An 18363-nucleotide genomic window follows, 5' to 3' on the forward strand; every position below is an offset into this window, starting at 1 on the left:
CATGCCCGCCGGCTGGACGCCCGCGGACGCCCGTTGTCCGCGGTTTAGACAATTTGCATCTCTACAAAAATATCTTCACTGCAAAACTATCTTCTCTACAAAAGTAATGATATCATCAAATGGCACCAACTAAACTAAATAGTTTTAAACGTGGTGGGGCGATGATTGGAGTGGGGGCATGCCCGCCGGCTGGGCGCCCGCGGACGCCCGTTGCCCGCGGTTTAGACAATTTAATACAAATAAATATTTTATTTTAAATTACAAAAACTTGGCGCTGCCCAACCGAATTTTAATAGGTAATTATAACTATCATGTCTCGTGATATTTTATTTATTAACAGTATGTCCGTTCGATGTGTTCTCTCTTCAGCTGTGTACTTAAATGCAATAATATGTAACATTATGCTAGCTATACGATCACGGTCAGGAAGGTTATCCAAAGTTTTACAATAAGTTTTCGGAATTCCTATAGGAATATGAATTCCATGTTTGAGTTATTCGAGTACAGTTGTGGTCAGAAAGCTACTCCGACATTTTATGATAAATTCCGAGAATACAGTTTATCATGCAAGAGATTATATCTTTTTCTCACGGATACGTGCGATGACGCATTATTAGAGTAAAGGAATGATGATTTGTACGAATATGTACGCAATAATACAAGTATTCCGAAAACTTATTGTAAAACTTTGGATAACCTTCCTGACCGTGATCGTATAGCTAGCATAATGTTACATATTATTGCATTTAAGTACACAGCTGAAGAGAGAACACATCGAACGGACATACTGTTAATAAATAAAATATCACGAGACATGATAGTTATAATTACCTATTAAAATTCGGTTGAGCAGCGCCAAGTTTTTGTAATTTAAAATAAAATATTTATTATGAGATAGGCTTCTGTGAGATAGCAGATTTTCAACGTCCAAATTTAATCACGAATCTTTTTTCGCAACGATTACACGATCTAACAATGAAATTTCCACTAAACAGTTTTCACTTCAAGAGCAATAAATTCACGGTGGAACCAAGAGATGATGCTTATTAATTTCACAAAAACCTTGCTATCTCGTACTAGGAACTTGTCTCATAATAGGGGACTTTCCTCTACTGCGTTTCAATGATAACAGTATTTCAACCTTTGCGCTGGCAATTAACACGTCCAAAATAAATGTTGCATCGTTCTAGTGCCAAAGGTTAATTAATACACGTCCAACTCGATTCGAATATGTAAAAGTCAGTTTAATTTTTCACGGAAACAATAGAAATTTTGATATTTCTTTAGATATCCCATTGGAAGCCGGGAGCTCCCATATTTCACAAAATGGTGCGAAACAACTTTCGATATAACATGGGAGATGAAGAAAACGCCTCAAAATTTACCAAAGCGCTTTCCAGAAGCAATTCTCTCAGCAGAATTGTTGGAAGCGATCGAGGAATTGACGATCGAATATTCAACCGATGGCATCGATCGTATGTTTCGAGCACACGGTCACACATTGCGGGAAATTTATCTTTTGAAGTACAGCTCCTTCGAAAGGATACCGGATGTTGTCCTGTGGCCCAGTAAGTTGATTTTTTTTTCATCATTGTAATAATCGCAACGAAAAATCACGATCAAAGAGTTGAAATTAAACATCTTGTGTATACACATGCGGTACGGTGCATTAATTCGGTTCTAATTAATAATTAGGGATGGACAAAAACTATTTGATTATTTAAACATAGATGCTTTTTGACCATACGATCCGAAGAGAATTAATGCACCGCACTGCTACATGTCACAGGATAATGGCGAATAGTGATTCCTTTCGTACGTCGATCTTTTTTTCTGCAAGCTGTAATCAGTGGTTTGTTATTACTCCGCCTCTTTAATTACGTCGCAATGCAATTGCAGAGTACTACTGGCAATCTTTTGCCATCTTGAATTAGAAATATTATATGTGTTTGCACATTAATACATTTTTATTTTGTTGAAAAACAACGATAAATCTATTCTTTATGCTTGTCTTATGAAATTACTTTTAATACCAAGGATCTTTATAATCATCGTGTAAGATGTAATTTATTTTTCCGATTAATTTCAATTAATGCAGGAAATAACATTAATCAGTTCTATCGATTTCGTTTTTAGTGTCACATTAGTATGTGGTATCATTCGTACAGATTTCATCGAATATTTTATTCTATTTGATGCAATTTTAGTTACTTTGAATTAAATGATTTTTTAAAATACATTTGTAAGAGTTTTTTTGTACATACGCAAAATTTCAAGAAATTCAAACGATCCTCTCAATGTCGCAACAAAATTTTAACGATTATTACCGCGTTAAAGATAAATTGTCAAAGTGTCGCGTACGATATGGATGTGACGAATTTTCCACAGAAATAAATCAATATTGTACCTGACATACGAGTTGTAACAAGAATGATAAATATAAATTTCTGCTCAGGTGCACGAGGTCACATACATATTTAGCCGAACTAATAAACGAGTCTGTTTTCCTTTCACTTTCGTATATAGGTGACAAGTGTATCTAGAATTCAGAGGGTAAATAACAGTTATTGAATAGCAGGCACTTATTAAATTAATAACAATTAATGAAAAATAATTGAGATGGATCACAAAAATTAACTTCGTTAAAGATAAAATTGATACAAACAACACACATTTCGCAGAATCGTCCGTTTTTTTGTTGAGATAAGATAATTTTACTTTTGCAAATAACAAGTGTTAAGGTCATAAAAAATAACCGTTAGTTAATTTTATTATTACCGGATAATTGATCGCATCAACTCGATTTTTGTCCGCAATGGAATATAAACAATATTGGTGGAATAATTCGAGAGAAGCGAATAGCGAGCGCGGCAAATTATTGCATTAACGAAAAGCAACAGCACGTTTTTGAGCGATAGTTAAGTCAGTTGAGGAGACATTTCATATCTCATAACAGAATATATTAGAACGACATGTGACATATCCTGATATTCATTCTTTTATGAAAATTTCACTCGTACGCTATTATGTATAACGAGCAGGCCATTTTTGCATAAGAAAAAAGCATACGGTTCTATTTCAAAACGGTTCTATTCCATCTCCGAATGAATCCGGGAATTCCTTACGGAAAAGTACCGAAATAATTATTAGAAAATTACTGTACATCAGTAATTTCTGATAGCTCAATTACTGATATACAGTAATTTTCCAGTAATTATTTCGTTACTTTTTCGTAAGGGATCTTACTTGAAAAGCATGCACAACCTTCATATTGCGAGAAAAAAAATGTCGTTACTGATCACGTTTGATTTATGAACGTCCCTGGCGGTTTCTGAGAAAACGACATAACTTTGCGTTTCCCATTTCTTGTAATTGCATTTGCTTATGTATATTTTCTATTGCGTATGAATGAAAACGTGTATTTTTATTCTTTTCTTTTTCGTGGGAAAACCTCAGCTTCGAAGTGTCTTCTATTAATATTCATACCTACAGAGTGCCACGAGGATGTCGTCAAGATTGTCAATATGTGCGCACGCTATGGTGCCGTCTGCATACCTTTCGGTGGTGGAACCAGCGTCAGCCGCGCGACATGTTGTCCCCTGGATGAACGCCGTACGATAATTTCATTAGACACTTCACAAATGAATCGAATATTGTGGATAGATAGGGACAATTTGTTGATATGCTGCGAATCGGGCATCATCGGTCAAGATCTGGAGCGGTTGCTTCGCTCCGAAGGATTCACGTGCGGCCACGAACCGGATTCTTACGAGTTCTCCAGGTACGCCAGGTCTAATTTTCCACTAAACCAATTTTACCCCAAGGGCAATAAATTTATGATGGAACCAACAGAGGATATGTCTGTTAATTTAGCAGAAACTCCGTTATCTCGTATTAAGAATCTATCTCATAATAGGAGACTTTCCTCTCTATTATGTAGGCTATTTCTCATTATATTTTTCTCAACCCTGGTGAATATGGTAATCTCTGCTCGATATAAATTCGGTTGAAATTTGAATTCCTAAAATGAATTTCGTACAAAAGTAATTTTATTTATCAAGATACACACATAGTATGATAAAGGTGAGTGTAATAGACACTGAAAAAAAAGGCGGTACAAAACACAGAATTAAACATAAAATCACAATAATTAAGGAAAGCTGTTTAGACTACATGCGCCGAATAATAATCAATTAGTAGTGTCTCGCTGCATGTGCTGCACAATGATATTAGTAAATTTTTAACAGTTATGGCATACGTACCCATATTATAATGTTATTATATTATAAATATAATTATATGTATTAAAATGATATTTATATGTATATAATTATATGTATATAATACAAATACGATACATATGCGATAACTAATATATATGTATATATACATGCGTGCACATACATGTATATACGTATATATGTGATAATATTTGCGATGACGAAACATACTTTCCGATTTCGTTTCTTACAAAACTCAATATTGATTTTTCAGCTCAGAGTGCGAGCTATTCTAAATGCATGAAAAGCAAACAAGACTTATTTTTTTCCGTAGTACAAACTGCCATAAAACATATCGTCGCCAACATACAATAAAGTGTTAATTTTTTTACTACTTTTAATATTCATAATATTTGTTATCGCACCAGAGAAGCCGTAGAGCATGGCCAATAATATTATGTCATTTTGTAATATTGTATATTTATTTGCTTTTATGATAATTCAGGGCCAAGTTAACGTATGAAAGAATGTGTGTTTTCAAGGTACATAAAGTACATTGTAAAACTGTATCTTTTGGCAGAGTACCACATATAAACTATAAAAAAGATAAATATTATAACTGCGTTTCAAGTATAAGATAGAAGACACGCCTATAACTTGGAGTCACAACGCAAAATAAATGAGTAGTCTTGAAAAGTTAAACCCGTAAAAGTACATGTAACTTGTCTCCGAGATAGTTGAAAGAAATTTATGCCAACCATATCTGGAACTCAGCCCTGAATAGTAATCGGTATTTAAAAGTTTGCCTTTGCGCGTGAGAAAGAAAATGTCGAACGCACGAAAAGCTGAAAATAGCTTGTCTCGAATAGTTTAGGTGGATGGGTGGCGACTAGGGCAAGCGGCATGAAAAAGAATACGTACGGCAACATTGAGGATTTGGTCGTGCGGATGCGAATGGTCACCGGGAGAACAGAGGATCCTGTTATCAGTTTGGAAAGAGGCAGTCTGGTACCCCGCGCGTCATGCGGCCCGGATTTCGATCATATGATACTCGGCAGCGAGGGAACGCTGGGTGTTGTCACGGAGATCATATTAAAGATAAGACCGTTACCGCGAGTGACGAAATACGGCAGTATTGTATTTCCGCATTTTATGAGCGGCGTTCACGCATTGCGAGAGGTGCGTATTCCTCATGTTGACTTTTGCATTTAAGCCGACCGGCGAAGACCGTGCTTCTTTGTTAACACTTGCCCAATATAAATATTATGACCAAGGGAAACCGACGGCAGCCGTCGTATAAGCCGTTTTCATAGCCAAAGGAGTACGATCTCGCGACACGATAGACGAAAGAATGCAATTTAATAGACTCCATTTCATTGAATGTAACAGATTGCGAAGGAACGATGTCAACCCGCCAGCATACGCTTAATGGACAACGAGCAGTTCCAAATGGGCCAGACTTTACGCCCGGAGTCTGGTTGGGGCGGTTTGATCCTGCAAGGACTAAAACATATGTACATCACTAGAATAAAGGGTTTCCGATGGGATCAGATGTGCGTGGCCACGCTACTGATAGAGGGTGACGCGGCGGCGGATGTCGCGGCTCAGGAACAAAAAATTTACAAGATAGCCGATAAATACGGTGGCATACCGGCAGGCGAGGCGAACGGTGAACGGGGTTACATGTTGACATTCGTGATAGCGTACATCCGCGACTTTGGACTCGAGTTTAACGTGTTAGCGGAGTCGTTTGAGACTTCCGTTTCTTGGAACCGCGCATTATCACTGTGCAGAAATGTTAAGTCTCGCGTGGCCAGGGACTGTAAGGCGCACGGCGTTCGTAAATATTTTATTTCCTGTCGCGTCACGCAGACCTACGACGCCGGTTGTTGCGTGTATTTTTACTTGGCGATTAGCTACGTGAACATGGAGAATCCCGTGGAAACGTACGAGGCCATCGAGCATGCGGCGCGAGAGGAAATACTCGCCAATGGAGGCTCGCTCTCCCATCATCACGGAGTAGGTAAAATACGAGCTTCGTTTTATCCCGAAGCCGTTGGGGAAGCGGGCGTTTCCCTTTACCGAGCGACCAAGGCGCACTTGGATCCGCATAATATATTCGCAGCGGGCAACATGGTTTCAGGGAATAAATCAAAATTGTGAATTTACAAATAAACGCTGGGGGAATCTGTAGAGCTACTCCGTTAGTGCCGATATCTTGAATCATTGAAAAGTTTAACTGCAGCAAATTGACGTGATCTCGTATCCTTCAACCAAAGGTTACAACATCTCATCAACTTGCCATCAAGACCAGTTTCGTGCGAGTGTTTTTTAAGGAGAATGCACGTAGATAGCAAATACGAAGCAATTGGCATTGTTTGCTGACCTTGTGTAATAATGACATGGAGAAAAAAAAAGAGACTAGTATAGTATACATTATAAATAATTATGCACCGTGGCGTCGTTTGGTACAAATGCGGAATTGTAATTGTATCGGCATTTTTATAAATTATTATAGCTAACAAAACACACGTTTACCTTACGCACAGACACCTTATCTCTACTTACTATCATATGGGTTATCTGAGTTTAGGTACGATGATAATGTCATTTTTCTTATTGTTGTAAGACTTAACAACTTGCTTTTCACTGTAACAGGGCTAGATATGTTAACTCTTAATCAGGCGTAGTTTTTATTATTACGTTAATTACGTAAGCGATCGCTTTTGGCCATTGGGAATATGCTACAAGTATTCAACTATACGCAACCAAGAGTTAACAACCGGATCTGATTTCTACAATTTCTTCGTTATTTGATATCATGTGTCAACTTTGAGCTACGCGAACCTGCCGAGCTCTAAAATCTACATTGAATGATTTATCGAGGTACTGGTAAGCTTACTGGCTATCAGCCTTCAGAGTGGACAAAAATGAGTTGAGATCGTATTCGTCGTCGTATTGCTGCTGTTCCCAGAGTTCGGGTAGGATATCTAGCACGGAACGGCTAATTCCCGGTAGGCCAGGAAGTTTCGACGAAACAGCGTCCTCTTGGTGATCCGTTCTCTTCTCCTTTCCGTTATCCAACGAAAATAGATCCAACAACTAAGGAAATTACATTAATTATACATCACGTGAGTTTCGGTAGTGAAATTCGTGTCGGACAGCAAACATATTAATTGTCTAATTACTTGATCGGTAGCCATAGTTTCCAGAGAAGCGTTCTCCGTCGATATTATCGTGTTCGCTGTGTGAAGCTTGAATTTTTGTAGTCCCATGATCTTCTCCTCCACTGTCGACCTGGTAATCAAGCGGTACACGTTGACTACTTTCTTCTGGCCTATACGATGCGCGCGGTCCATCGCTTGGAGATCTTTCATGGGGTTCCAGTCGTGCTCCACGAATATGACGGTGTCCGCCCCCGTTAGGTTTAATCCAAGACCACCGACCTGAGTGGTCAACAGAAGAACGTCTATCGATGGATCCGCGTTGAAACGCGCCACGACAGAATGTCTCTGCGCCGCCGGTACACTGCCATCCAGACGGAGATACGTTACTGTCGGCAGATGCGTGCGAAGTAAATCCTCCTCCACAATATCCAGCATCGCTTTCAATTGACAGAAAATTAGAGCGCGATGCTGACTGACTAATTGCTGTTCTTGGGAATGGGTGCTTTCCGCGACAATATTTACGGCGATAGAGGAACTGCGAGTTTGCTGCTGCTGTTGCCCGATGCCACAATCTAATAGCAGTTGTTTCAGCGCAAGTAACTTGGCGCCGTGTTCGATCTCTGCCAGAGTGCTTTGTTGTTGTTTCAACATATCGCATACCTGGAAATGTAGGAAAGTTGTTACAGCAGGCGTTTGAAAAATTGAGAAGTAAAACAAGATTACATTTCTTTCTTTCTTTAAATATTTTTCCTCTAAACACTTCTGTTTTCGAGTACATACTGTTCGATACAATGGATGTCCTTGACTTAGCACCAATTTTGGATGATTGCACACATTACGCAGATAGCGTAGTGCTTCGAAAACGTGACTACTTTGAGAATCATTCGAAGACGAGGAGCTGTTCAGGGCAGAATGTCGAGTGCGGAAATCCTCGTAAAGTATGCGTTGTAAGGGCGACAAATCGCAGTAATAATCTTGCGTGATCTTGGGTGGTAAATCTTGTAACACGTCCTCCTTGTTTCGTCTTAATAAAAACGGCAGTACCTGTAATCAATTTCTGATCATGACGGTGTACTCTAAATTAGGGTATTTTTGCAGAGAAAATGTGACACGCGAAAATTACTTGTCTGTGCAGAGCCTCCATAGCTAAAGCACCAGCCTCTTGTTCCTTCGGTCCCGCTTTCGGCTCCCTGCACGCCAGGATCGGACGGGAATATTTAGCGGCGAATTGTTTCTCGCTACCGAGGAAGCCCGGCATTAGAAAGTCAAATAGAGACCACAATTCGAGTACGTCGTTCTGTACAGGTGTGCCGGACAATATCAGCCTGTGACTCGCGTGCAATCGTTTCGTGGCTTTGGCGCTTTTTGTTTTGCCGTTCTTTATTATGTGGCCTTCGTCGAGCACACAGTAATTCCACTGATGGGTCTCGAAGAATTCGATGTCTTTTCGTACGATATCGTAACTCGCAACTACGAGCCTGTGATGTGGCACCCGGGGACGCAATTTCTCGCGGTCCTGCGGCGTACCGGCATACTGAATGACCGACAAGTCCTTTGCTTTGAAGAATTTTTCGGCTTCGTACACCCAATGACCAGTAAGAGTCGGTGGACACACTACGAGGCTGGCCGGTGTCTGTGGATTGCGATGGTGATCTAACGCTAGAATGCACAGCGTCTGCAACGTTTTCCCAAGCCCCATGTCGTCACACAGAACTCCATGGAGATGATAACGATTAAGAAAATTGAGCCAATTCAAGCCCTGTCGTTGATACGAACGTAATTCCGCGGCTACGGGAATCGGCAGCTCCGTATCAGGAATATTACGAGGATTCAGAAGCTGATCCAAGAACTTTCTCTCTTGTGCCTTTTCCTGCCTGTGATACGATATTACATAAGTAACACTAAACTCGAGTGTCATGCGAGTTTTCGATAATATACACAATTGGTGAATAAAGCGATATATCTTGTTGGAGAATGTCTTAAAGTATTAATCAATATTCAACTGTATAGCTTGCTTAATTAGTGAATTCAGTATTTCGGAAAACGATGACACAATCAATTTCATTATAATGAACTGATATTTCTCTGTAATACTATTCGTAATCACTCGTTATTTACGGAAAGTGACACCATTTTCAAGGAATATCATTGTATGCACCAAATGCACCTATTATCGAGCATTGTAAGTATAAACTTGCATGAATAACATACACTAAATCTGGTGGATCCGTAATTGCGCCAGGATCTAGCGGTAACAGTTGTACAAGCGTAGCGAATGTCGCGCTACAAACTAGTCGTACAGATTGATTTTGATCGCTCATACGTCCCAGCAAGGGTACCATAAAGAGTACTGCATATGGTACCACGTGTACACCTAAGCTCTCGACGATACAAGTTAGAGCTTCCGCGGCTCCCTGGCGTACGGAATCGACTTCGTTCGGTGCCACTATGCCCGAGGAACATCTCCTCTCGTTGCCAGTCGTGTCTAAGAGTGGTATAACGCTGCGTATTATGTGCACCATTGTCTGAAAGCAACTGTTCTCAGTCATTTTGTCTCTATTGTTATTGATATGCGTCTGATAAAGCTTAAATATTACCTTCTCTGTATTTAGATTAGCTAATGTCGCTATACATCGTGAGGCCATATGCCTAACGGCTTTGTACGGATGTGCTAGTAAATTGCACAAACGTGGCAGACATTCTAATGCAGGCGGTAACAGAGACTTGGCTAAACTCGGCGCCATAATCTCCAATACTTGTAAGCCAAAAATTAATTGATTTCCTTCCTCCACTTGTACGATATCTTTTATGGTCGTGTCTTTCAGCAAGTTCGGTAAAATCAAATCCCACAGTTGAGGTAAGCGATCAGGTAGTTGAGCATCGAAGAGAGTAGCTTTAGGAATATGAAAATGTTTTAAAATACAGCTTACATATATATTATTGGATTGTTTTCGTCAGAGTTAATTATATACAATTCATTGGAATCTAATCGATTCTCTCTTCTTGCCTTTTTCTTCAACGGATCAGAAAAGACCGTAGATTTAATTAACTAACGAACATCGGAACTATCTCTTTAAATGTTGACTCTTTAAGAACGTACCTATGGCTGTTAACGCCAATGTAGCTCCGCGACGGCGCGTTCTAGCGGCTTTGGCTTCTGGTTCCTCGCAAGCGAGCAACTCTTCAATGGGAATCTCAGTCGTCGGTGGCCTACCAGGACCTCTACCACTGCCGAGGCCACTTCCCGCACCTCGGTTGTACGCTATTCTCTCGGCATGTTTATGCCTGTTATTCAAAGTGAGTATTCCATCACAAAGTTCATTGTCGCCGGCGCAACACACCCGTGGCGTGAACTCAATATCAGAACATAGGAATGTACATAGGTTGGTTGAAATCTGTAATCAGGTAATTGTTTGCTAACATGTTGCGCCATGTGGAAAGGATGTTCGATAGTTTTGAGACACTCTGTGCCATTCAGCTTTATTCTTTGTAATCTTGCGTATTTTATATACAAACCTTTGCGTTCGGAGACGGTTTTCTGTCGACACAAAGCTCGACTAGATGAGACAAATGTTTTGCAGCTAGTTTTTGTAGTTCCTCGTTTTCCTCGCGTTTTATAGCCTCCATTAGCGGTTTTACTAATGGATTAAGTGGCTGCGGAGATTGAGGAAGGATATGTAACATTGTAGCGGCACCGGCAAGCGCAGCCATTGACATGACATGCAACGATTGTTGCTGCGCTGCTGTCGTAGCTGCTCCGACATCCAACGCTCGTCTCCTCTCTTCCAAGCTTTCCATTAATTTAGGTTTCAACTTAATAGCCATCGAACCGCCGCTAATATTTCCACCTCCACCTGCGTTTGTTCCCACAGTACAAAGGGTGGGAATTGTTTTTCCGACAAGTGCAGCAATCTGATCGAGAGTCATCACGCCGGATGAATCCACTTCAACTGGTACCATCAGCTTGTAATGTTTTAAAGTTGCGATATAATCACGGCTTTCATGCAGCAATCGAGTGAAGGAAGCCACAATCTCATCATAGTACATACATTCGTTTAAACAAGCCAATAATCTGTCACTTTAAAGAACAAAAAGAACCATTTTATTTCGTCAATTAAGATAATTTAGTGAAATATTTGTTTTTCATAAACGTTGTACCTCGTACCTGAGTATGTCCGGTATCGTGGGTATCTTTAGTGGATCCACAGTCGCCCAATGAGACATCGTAAGCCCCACAATTGTACGTTGCAGCGCCGATCGCGAATTGAGATGTGCCAATAGCACCTTAGCATAACAAAGCGCTGGACTAGGCACGTCTGGTGGATAAATGACACCCGGTGCAGGTTGCACTACGTAGTGCGACAGCAAACCCAACATACGAGACGCTCTACAACGGGCCTGCACCACGTTTGCCTTACGTACATTCAACGCCACCGTTTCAATTCCACCAATATACATTTTCAGTTCGGATTTCGCACTTGCGGTAATATTACTGTTTCCGCCATTAGTGTCCGATTGTAGTGTCCCGTCGCAATAGGCGATCGTTTGATTATTTTTCGCGCTCTTAACAGTACTGGCAACTGTCATCAGTAAATTTGGATTGAATGGTACATGTTCCGGTTGCATGGCGAGACAAAGCCACGTACTGACGTGAGGGCACGCTGCGTGTAACAATAATTCGAGATCACTCTGCACGACTAGATTCTCCCAGACACGTTCGGCCACGTCTTGTATCATGCTAATATGTTCAATTAGCACGCACTGAAACACATGCCTCAATGCTTCCTGTAAAACTAATCCGCCACCCTCGCCCCATCGTTCCTTCCTGTCCTCGCTGCAATTGCTATCGTTTCCAGTTAAGGTTTGCAACGTTTGGAGCGTGGCCTTACGTACACTTGAACTTGAATGGGTGAGGAATGGCCATAGACGTGGTAATACCTGAGGAAACGTTATTCAACTGTTAATCGAAAACGTTCAAACATGTCCCGAAATAATAAAGACGTTGCCGCATTACCTGCGATAACGGTTGGGGCGTTAAGCAAGCATGTGCCGCCGGTAGTGAGAGTATCGCAGCCAAGAGGCCCATAAAGGTGTTACAAGCCGCGGCCAAGTCATCTTGTTCTTTTAACAATTGCCAAAGACGTATCACGATAGCTTCCAGCTCTGTTGATTTTAATAATCGCGGAAGAGCATGTGCCACTGGTATAAGCGCACTCGCCGCGGCTGCACCTACGTCGTCGACAGGGTCCGACAGTCCTTGCATAATAGCGGGAAACACTTTCGGCAACACCTCGTCCAATAAATCGTCTCGCACGGCTAATAAATATTTTAAAGCGAGAAATGCACCATGTCTCGCTTCCCATTCGTTGTGTTCCAATAGTTTGAGAACTACAGAAAGTATTCCAGGAAAAATTTCGACGTCATTTGTATCTTTGGCATTTGGACCACCGGGCACTAATAGAAAAAGCGATCCCAACGCTTGAGCACATGTTTCTCGTACTGGCGCGACAACTTGATCAGAGACGAAGTCTCCGAATCGATCAAGCCCTAGTACACATAACAATCGTAAGGCAGCGTCGATCACCCACTCGTAATGGCTCTCTTGCATCTCCTCCACAGTTTGATCCGTGGACTTTCCCGCCCCTGTGTATTTAAGCTCATTTTAGCGCTTTAACATTTAATATTGGAGGAAAGTGCCCTATCGCGAGGTAAGCTTCTAATGTGGGATAGCGGTTTTCAACATCCAAATTCAATCATAAATCCTTTTTCGAAACGATTATATGATCTAACGATGAATTTTGCACTAAACAAATTTCACTTAAAGGACAATAAGTTCATGGTGGAACCTACAAACGATGCCCATTAATTTAGCAGAAAGCCCGCTCTTATATTAGGAGCCTGTCTCATAATAAGGGACTTTCCTGGACTTTTGGCAGAGAAACATGTGTCGTTATAGATTTACACACCCTTCCCATGAAGTCTTATGAGTTCCCGTAAAGCTGTCGCTGCCCCGTGACGCACTTCCCACTTTTGACTGAATAAATCCTGGCAAAGACTCTCCGCAAAGGATTCTAAAGGCCAATCTACGACAGAATCTGGCCAGCATCCAGTACCATCTGGCACTCCGCTCACTTGCTCGTTAGATATGCCGCACTTTGATCCAGCGTCTGATGAGATCGTGTCCTCTAATATTACTTTTTTTAACGGTGGTTCACCAATGTTGTTTACCGGAGACTGAACATTCATTGAATTTGGATAGTCATCATTCGCACGGTGGTCATCCGGTTCACGCGATCGTTGTTTCGTCACGGACTGTCGTGCCTATTAATATATAAATAATTTATGTTGGCTGCAAAATTTGCAAATAAAATACACGAGACACGTCAGGCAATTCTAAATATTCCTTATTTGTACTTAACGCTTACTTGCATAATTCAAATAAAGCAATAATTTAATAGACATTGAGTATAAATAGAATAGCTTGAAACTGTTGTAATACTTTGCGTTTCGCTCTATTCATCTCTCTTCTGCTCAATCCTCCCGATTGTTTCAAGGTTTCGTCGACAGGTACAGTAGGAGTTTGTGTTGCGCATGGCGCCTGTACTGGAGTAAAGTCTTCGACGGTAAATAAATCATCGACGCCCATCAGACGTGGATAAAAGCCTAGTTTCGCAACTAATTTCTCTTGCTGGCTGGGAAGCGACAGTTGCTCCCCCTCTGATATATTTAGGTCGTATTCGCTGCCCTCAGATCCAGTAAGATGTGAACTACGAGCTAGAACTCTGCTCATATCAAAAGATTCTAAATTCAATCTGGTGATGGAAGTCTTGCGCTTCATCACCTCCGACTCATCTGTTGATTCAAAACAGCCGTGTATCGTATAATTGGACCTCCCGAGGTCTCTCAGTTATTAAAGGTGCGCAAATTATTTGACGAGACATCAATGTTACCTATAGAGATCTCCTTCTCAACTGGCTGCGGGTCCCAAGGTGGAACTTGGGCAAGTATAGCTTGCACAGCGTGGGCCGCCGATATTCGAGTGTCCCATTGTGGAGATTTTAACAAGGTAGAGACTCTCGCTAATAAATGATGTAGATCATGAGGATGTAACCTCTGCGCCTCTCCCAGCTGTTGCGCAGCTGCCCTTTTGGTAACCGCGTTTGTTCCGGTCTCCAACAATATAAACAGCCTGTCCAATCTGAAGGTTAAAATGCGATAAGTACATACATGTATATAAGATGCGGGTAAAAAATAAACAACTTCTAAAAGCATTTATTTGTTTAGAATGTATCTTTTCTAATACATTCTAAATACACAACTGATATAACGGCGTTTATTAATATTGATTTTTGTTGAAAGCGTTTCAATGTACTTAGCATATATATGAGAGAACAATTACAAGGAATATATAATTTTGTTATACGCTTACCTTGACGTCATGGTGATAAATTATATTGCTGAACAGACGATTCGTGAATACCTTAAATCAAAACGGTAAGAAACAATTATGGCTTGTCGACATGGAAAAACTTGTAGCAATATTCTTGACGCGCTCCACTCCCACTGCTTAAAATTGAAATATAAACCAACGACGACAGTGGTATGGCTAGATTTGAGGGATCGACACCGGGCAAGCTCGCTCCTGGCATCCTGGAGATGGTTAACTCCGAAGAGTGAAATCGCGGTAAACAGATAAACTATTATCGGTGGGCCGCGAGTAGGCGATCCGGAGTGCGGTGGACGGGGTGGCGATGACCAAGTGAGGGACGCGTCGCTGCTGGAAGTCGGCGACGACGGCGACGGCGACGGCACGGCAGCGATACCCCGGGGCCTGGGGCCCGGGGCCCGGGGGATCGCGCGACGCCAGCGGGCCGCGCGGGGAAAATCACGGCGCGTCGGCCTGAGCGCAATATGGACATAACGAGGCGGTCGGTCGCCGTGGGACGAGCGACGAGCGACGGCGGTGGCTCGTGCGTACCTGCTTTCTCAAAAACCGTCCTCGCTGCCTGGCTCCGACTTCAACTGACTCGCGTTGCCATTCCCGCATTGCCGGACACGCCAAAGTCACATCACGCCGCGCGTAACGCGAAACCACGCTTACGCTTGACAAATTTCTCGGAGAGAAACTCATGTTACAAGCATCAAATTTATACTGACAGCCATATTGCTGAGGAACCTGAGTTTTGTCCCCTGGTTTCGCTCTGATTGGCCGGCGGCGCGCATGTCACCCGCTGCCCGGCCAATCGCCGTCCTCCCCGTTCAATAATCGTGCGAGGGCTGGCGAGGGCACGCGAGGGCACGCGACGCCGCGACGAGTATTTGCGCCTCGCGCTGCCTCTGCCGTCTGCGTCTGTCGAGTTAACGGCGGACCGATCACGCCTGCTCTCGTTCCAGGCGCCCATTATCGTCTCTCTTGCCAAATTTTTATGATAAATAGAAAATGGAAATAAGGCTCCTATACAAAACAACTTAAATTAACCAAAGTAACGTTAGAGAACGTTTAGGCAATGTGAGCCGCACCCGTTGAAAATGCTCCAACAATCTTTTCTTTATATATATTGCATTGGTATTAACAGATTTTTAATCTAAAGGACCACATAATTTCACAATACAATTGCACGTTTCGCAGACCGAAGTTGTTTTATCGATCGAACAATGAAATGATCTCGCCTGTTATTTAATAATCACTGATTCTTTTAGCACGTGATTAATATTCCAGAATTAGCAATTACTGTCTCTACAAACCCAGATAGCCAAATCTGCCAGAACAGATTTCGTCAAATGCCCATCAGAAATTTTCAAGGCAGAACTGATATGTTCGACATGCTGCCAGCGTGCCAGCAGAAATACAATAAAATCTGCTCACACAACTGGACCTGTTCGATTTCTGCCAACAATTTGTTGACAGCGTATGTTTTACAGACTCTGTTGCGAAAACAAAAGCCAAATGTGGACACAGATGGCTATGCTTTTGGTGTGGGCTTCCGATAAATCTCCTGCCAATCTACTAACGTTTTGCCGACTGGGAAACATAATGGGTTATGAATAATGAGTTAGTTTCGCTTAGATCGCTATTTCTAGGTCGCTCGATATGTCAAAGCAATAAATAGAAAAAAAATGCACGCGTATAAAATGTTAGGATTTAAAAGAAACGGGGAGAGGAGGGAAAATATAAAGTGGGAAATTTTTACGTACAACATTCCTTGATAATGATTCTATTAACTTTATAACATTGATAGCAATTCTTGTTCATTATTTCAATTACGTACTTGTAAATATTTTTTGTATTTATGCGTTTACATCACGCGAGATAAAATATATCAGCACATGTACAGAAATTTATCAGAGGAAAAAAGATTGTGTGTTGAGAAAACACACGTATATATAATATATATTACACTCGCCGGAACTATTTTGCTAAAAGTATGAAAGAAAGACTTCTAGCGCCGTCACTGACTTCGGGTTGACCTCAAGAGACAGTTACAACTTTGACGCAATATACACCAATTATAACTACTGTTTTATCTCCACTCTTTTTTTTTATTAGTCAGCCTGTATACCTTGAACATATCTGTTGCGTATCTATGACGCATTTGTCATTATATTGATATGCATATATCTTAAGACTGTTTATGACACGCTGCCTCAAAATGCGTAGACTTGTTTGCTTTAGTAAATTATATATATATAATATGTATATATATATATATATATATACACGAGTACAAATAAACGACCGTGCGAAATTATATGTCAATATTTTTTTATTTCAATTATTGTATTATTTCAAATACTTGTATTTCTCAGATAGCGCAGATGAAAATATTCACTTAAAAAAATTTTTTTAAATTATCGTAACCTGTTCAAAATAAACTCAAAGACTTTTTTTCCGGTACTTACAGAGTATTAAAAGAATTCACTTTGCGTCTGGAAAGAGCTCAGAATTGGTGATACAAGAGCGAATTTTTTTTTCACCAGAAATGGAACGAAAAAGAAATTAGTGACATAATTCGGGAATTAAAAAAGAATTCTTTTTGGATTCTGTGTTATCTGAAATCCATGTAGATAATCACTTGTATTGTTTTTTGACTGCTTATATATGTATGCCACATTACTGATTATTTTGTACAAATCCCCTTCTAAGTATATAAAATTATTTGTGTAATTTGTATTTTTAATTGAAGTCAAGTTAATGTACGACTTTCACATGATGGAACGTGAAAGATATATGTTCTTAAAGTTATTTCTTTAGAAAACCCACTCGTTTTTTAACAGTTCTATTATGTGCATAGATTTTTATAACTTATACCTCTCTGTATATCTCTCTCCTGTAAGTTTTAAGACAAGGGATTATTTCAAATAAATTTCCTCGCTAATTTCAAATAATTTTAATCAACGTTTGATATTAGATGGGAATTAATATAGCCAATATAATAAATTGTGTATTTTTGTGCACACTAAGAATATTTATTCAAATGCATCCTAAACAGCTGAACATGTTTCATGAAGCCGATGCACCAGTTACTTTTATTCTGATCATCTAGATATAGACACTCTATCACTGATAGAATACAATTAATGATATTTGTAATTCTTGTGATGACCTAAAATACGGAAAAAAAGAGAGAACATTAAACATGAACTTGTACGAAATTAATTAATTATCCATTCTTCTATACTCACGTATCTTCTTGTAGTTCATCACATAAAACACAATCATAGAACCCACTATCGCTTGGAAGAACGGAGCTATGCCGGTTCGTTTAGGCTGCACGTACTTATGCTGCCAACGCCAAAACGCTGCAAAACAAACGTAGTGATGTCAAGGGTCAGAGCACAAAGCAACGTATTAGCTTAAGGCCAATGTCCACGATGCTAGAACTTGGTCCAAGTTCTAGTTTCAAGAAACGTGTAGCCAATTAATTTGCAGCTTTTATGGAATAGCTGTACGTTGATTGGCTACAGATTTCTCGAAA

At 40.6% G+C, this 18363-nt stretch overlaps 3 protein-coding genes across 3 annotated transcripts in view; 1 reads left to right on the top strand and 2 right to left on the bottom strand.

Moving 5' to 3' along the window:
• LOC105563551 (alkyldihydroxyacetonephosphate synthase) overlaps nucleotides 1–6747 on the top strand; it is a 10868-nt gene extending 4121 nt beyond the window's left edge. Inside the window, exons 3-6 of the mRNA XM_012015215.1 lie at nucleotides 1288–1568; nucleotides 3493–3781; nucleotides 5090–5399; nucleotides 5610–6747. Coding sequence (XP_011870605.1) covers nucleotides 1288–1568; nucleotides 3493–3781; nucleotides 5090–5399; nucleotides 5610–6383 — 1654 coding nt within the window. The 3' untranslated portion in view covers nucleotides 6384–6747. The remainder of the gene's footprint in view (nucleotides 1–1287; nucleotides 1569–3492; nucleotides 3782–5089; nucleotides 5400–5609) is intronic.
• Nucleotides 6648–15558, bottom strand: LOC105563550 (TATA-binding protein-associated factor 172). Its single transcript, XM_012015214.1, has 15 exons — nucleotides 15366–15558; nucleotides 14817–14867; nucleotides 14338–14585; nucleotides 13887–14239; nucleotides 13354–13708; nucleotides 12402–13030; nucleotides 11553–12325; nucleotides 10904–11465; nucleotides 10488–10782; nucleotides 9985–10280; nucleotides 9599–9912; nucleotides 8511–9261; nucleotides 8168–8431; nucleotides 7409–8047; nucleotides 6648–7322 (listed from the first exon to the last, which is right to left on the bottom strand). The coding sequence occupies exons 2-15, from the start codon at nucleotides 14825–14827 to the stop codon at nucleotides 7119–7121; spliced, it is 5694 nt and encodes a 1897-aa protein (XP_011870604.1). The 5' UTR covers nucleotides 14828–14867; nucleotides 15366–15558; the 3' UTR covers nucleotides 6648–7118.
• A 2201-nt stretch (nucleotides 15559–17759) lies between these two features.
• The window catches only part of LOC105563552 (putative ATP synthase subunit f, mitochondrial), a 1669-nt gene continuing 1065 nt past the window's right edge, over nucleotides 17760–18363 (bottom strand). Inside the window, exons 3-4 of the mRNA XM_012015216.1 lie at nucleotides 18071–18187; nucleotides 17760–17991 (exon numbers count right to left, since the gene is read on the bottom strand). Coding sequence (XP_011870606.1) covers nucleotides 17963–17991; nucleotides 18071–18187 — 146 coding nt within the window. The 3' untranslated portion in view covers nucleotides 17760–17962. The remainder of the gene's footprint in view (nucleotides 17992–18070; nucleotides 18188–18363) is intronic.

The sequence above is a fragment of the Vollenhovia emeryi genome, unplaced genomic scaffold (assembly GCF_000949405.1).
Source record: "Vollenhovia emeryi isolate VEMERY1.0 unplaced genomic scaffold, V.emery_V1.0 DF939174.1, whole genome shotgun sequence".
In the NCBI taxonomy this organism is placed as follows: Eukaryota; Metazoa; Arthropoda; class Insecta; order Hymenoptera; family Formicidae; genus Vollenhovia; species Vollenhovia emeryi.

Coding starts and splice junctions, on each gene's coding strand:
- LOC105563550 (XM_012015214.1), bottom strand. Junction 12,326..12,401: donor CGCCCCAACCGTTATCGCAG/GTAATGCGGCAA, acceptor ACGTTTCCTCAG/GTATTACCACGTCTATGGCC. Junction 10,281..10,487: donor ATTGGCGTTAACAGCCATAG/GTACGTTCTTAA, acceptor ATATTCCTAAAG/CTACTCTCTTCGATGCTCAA.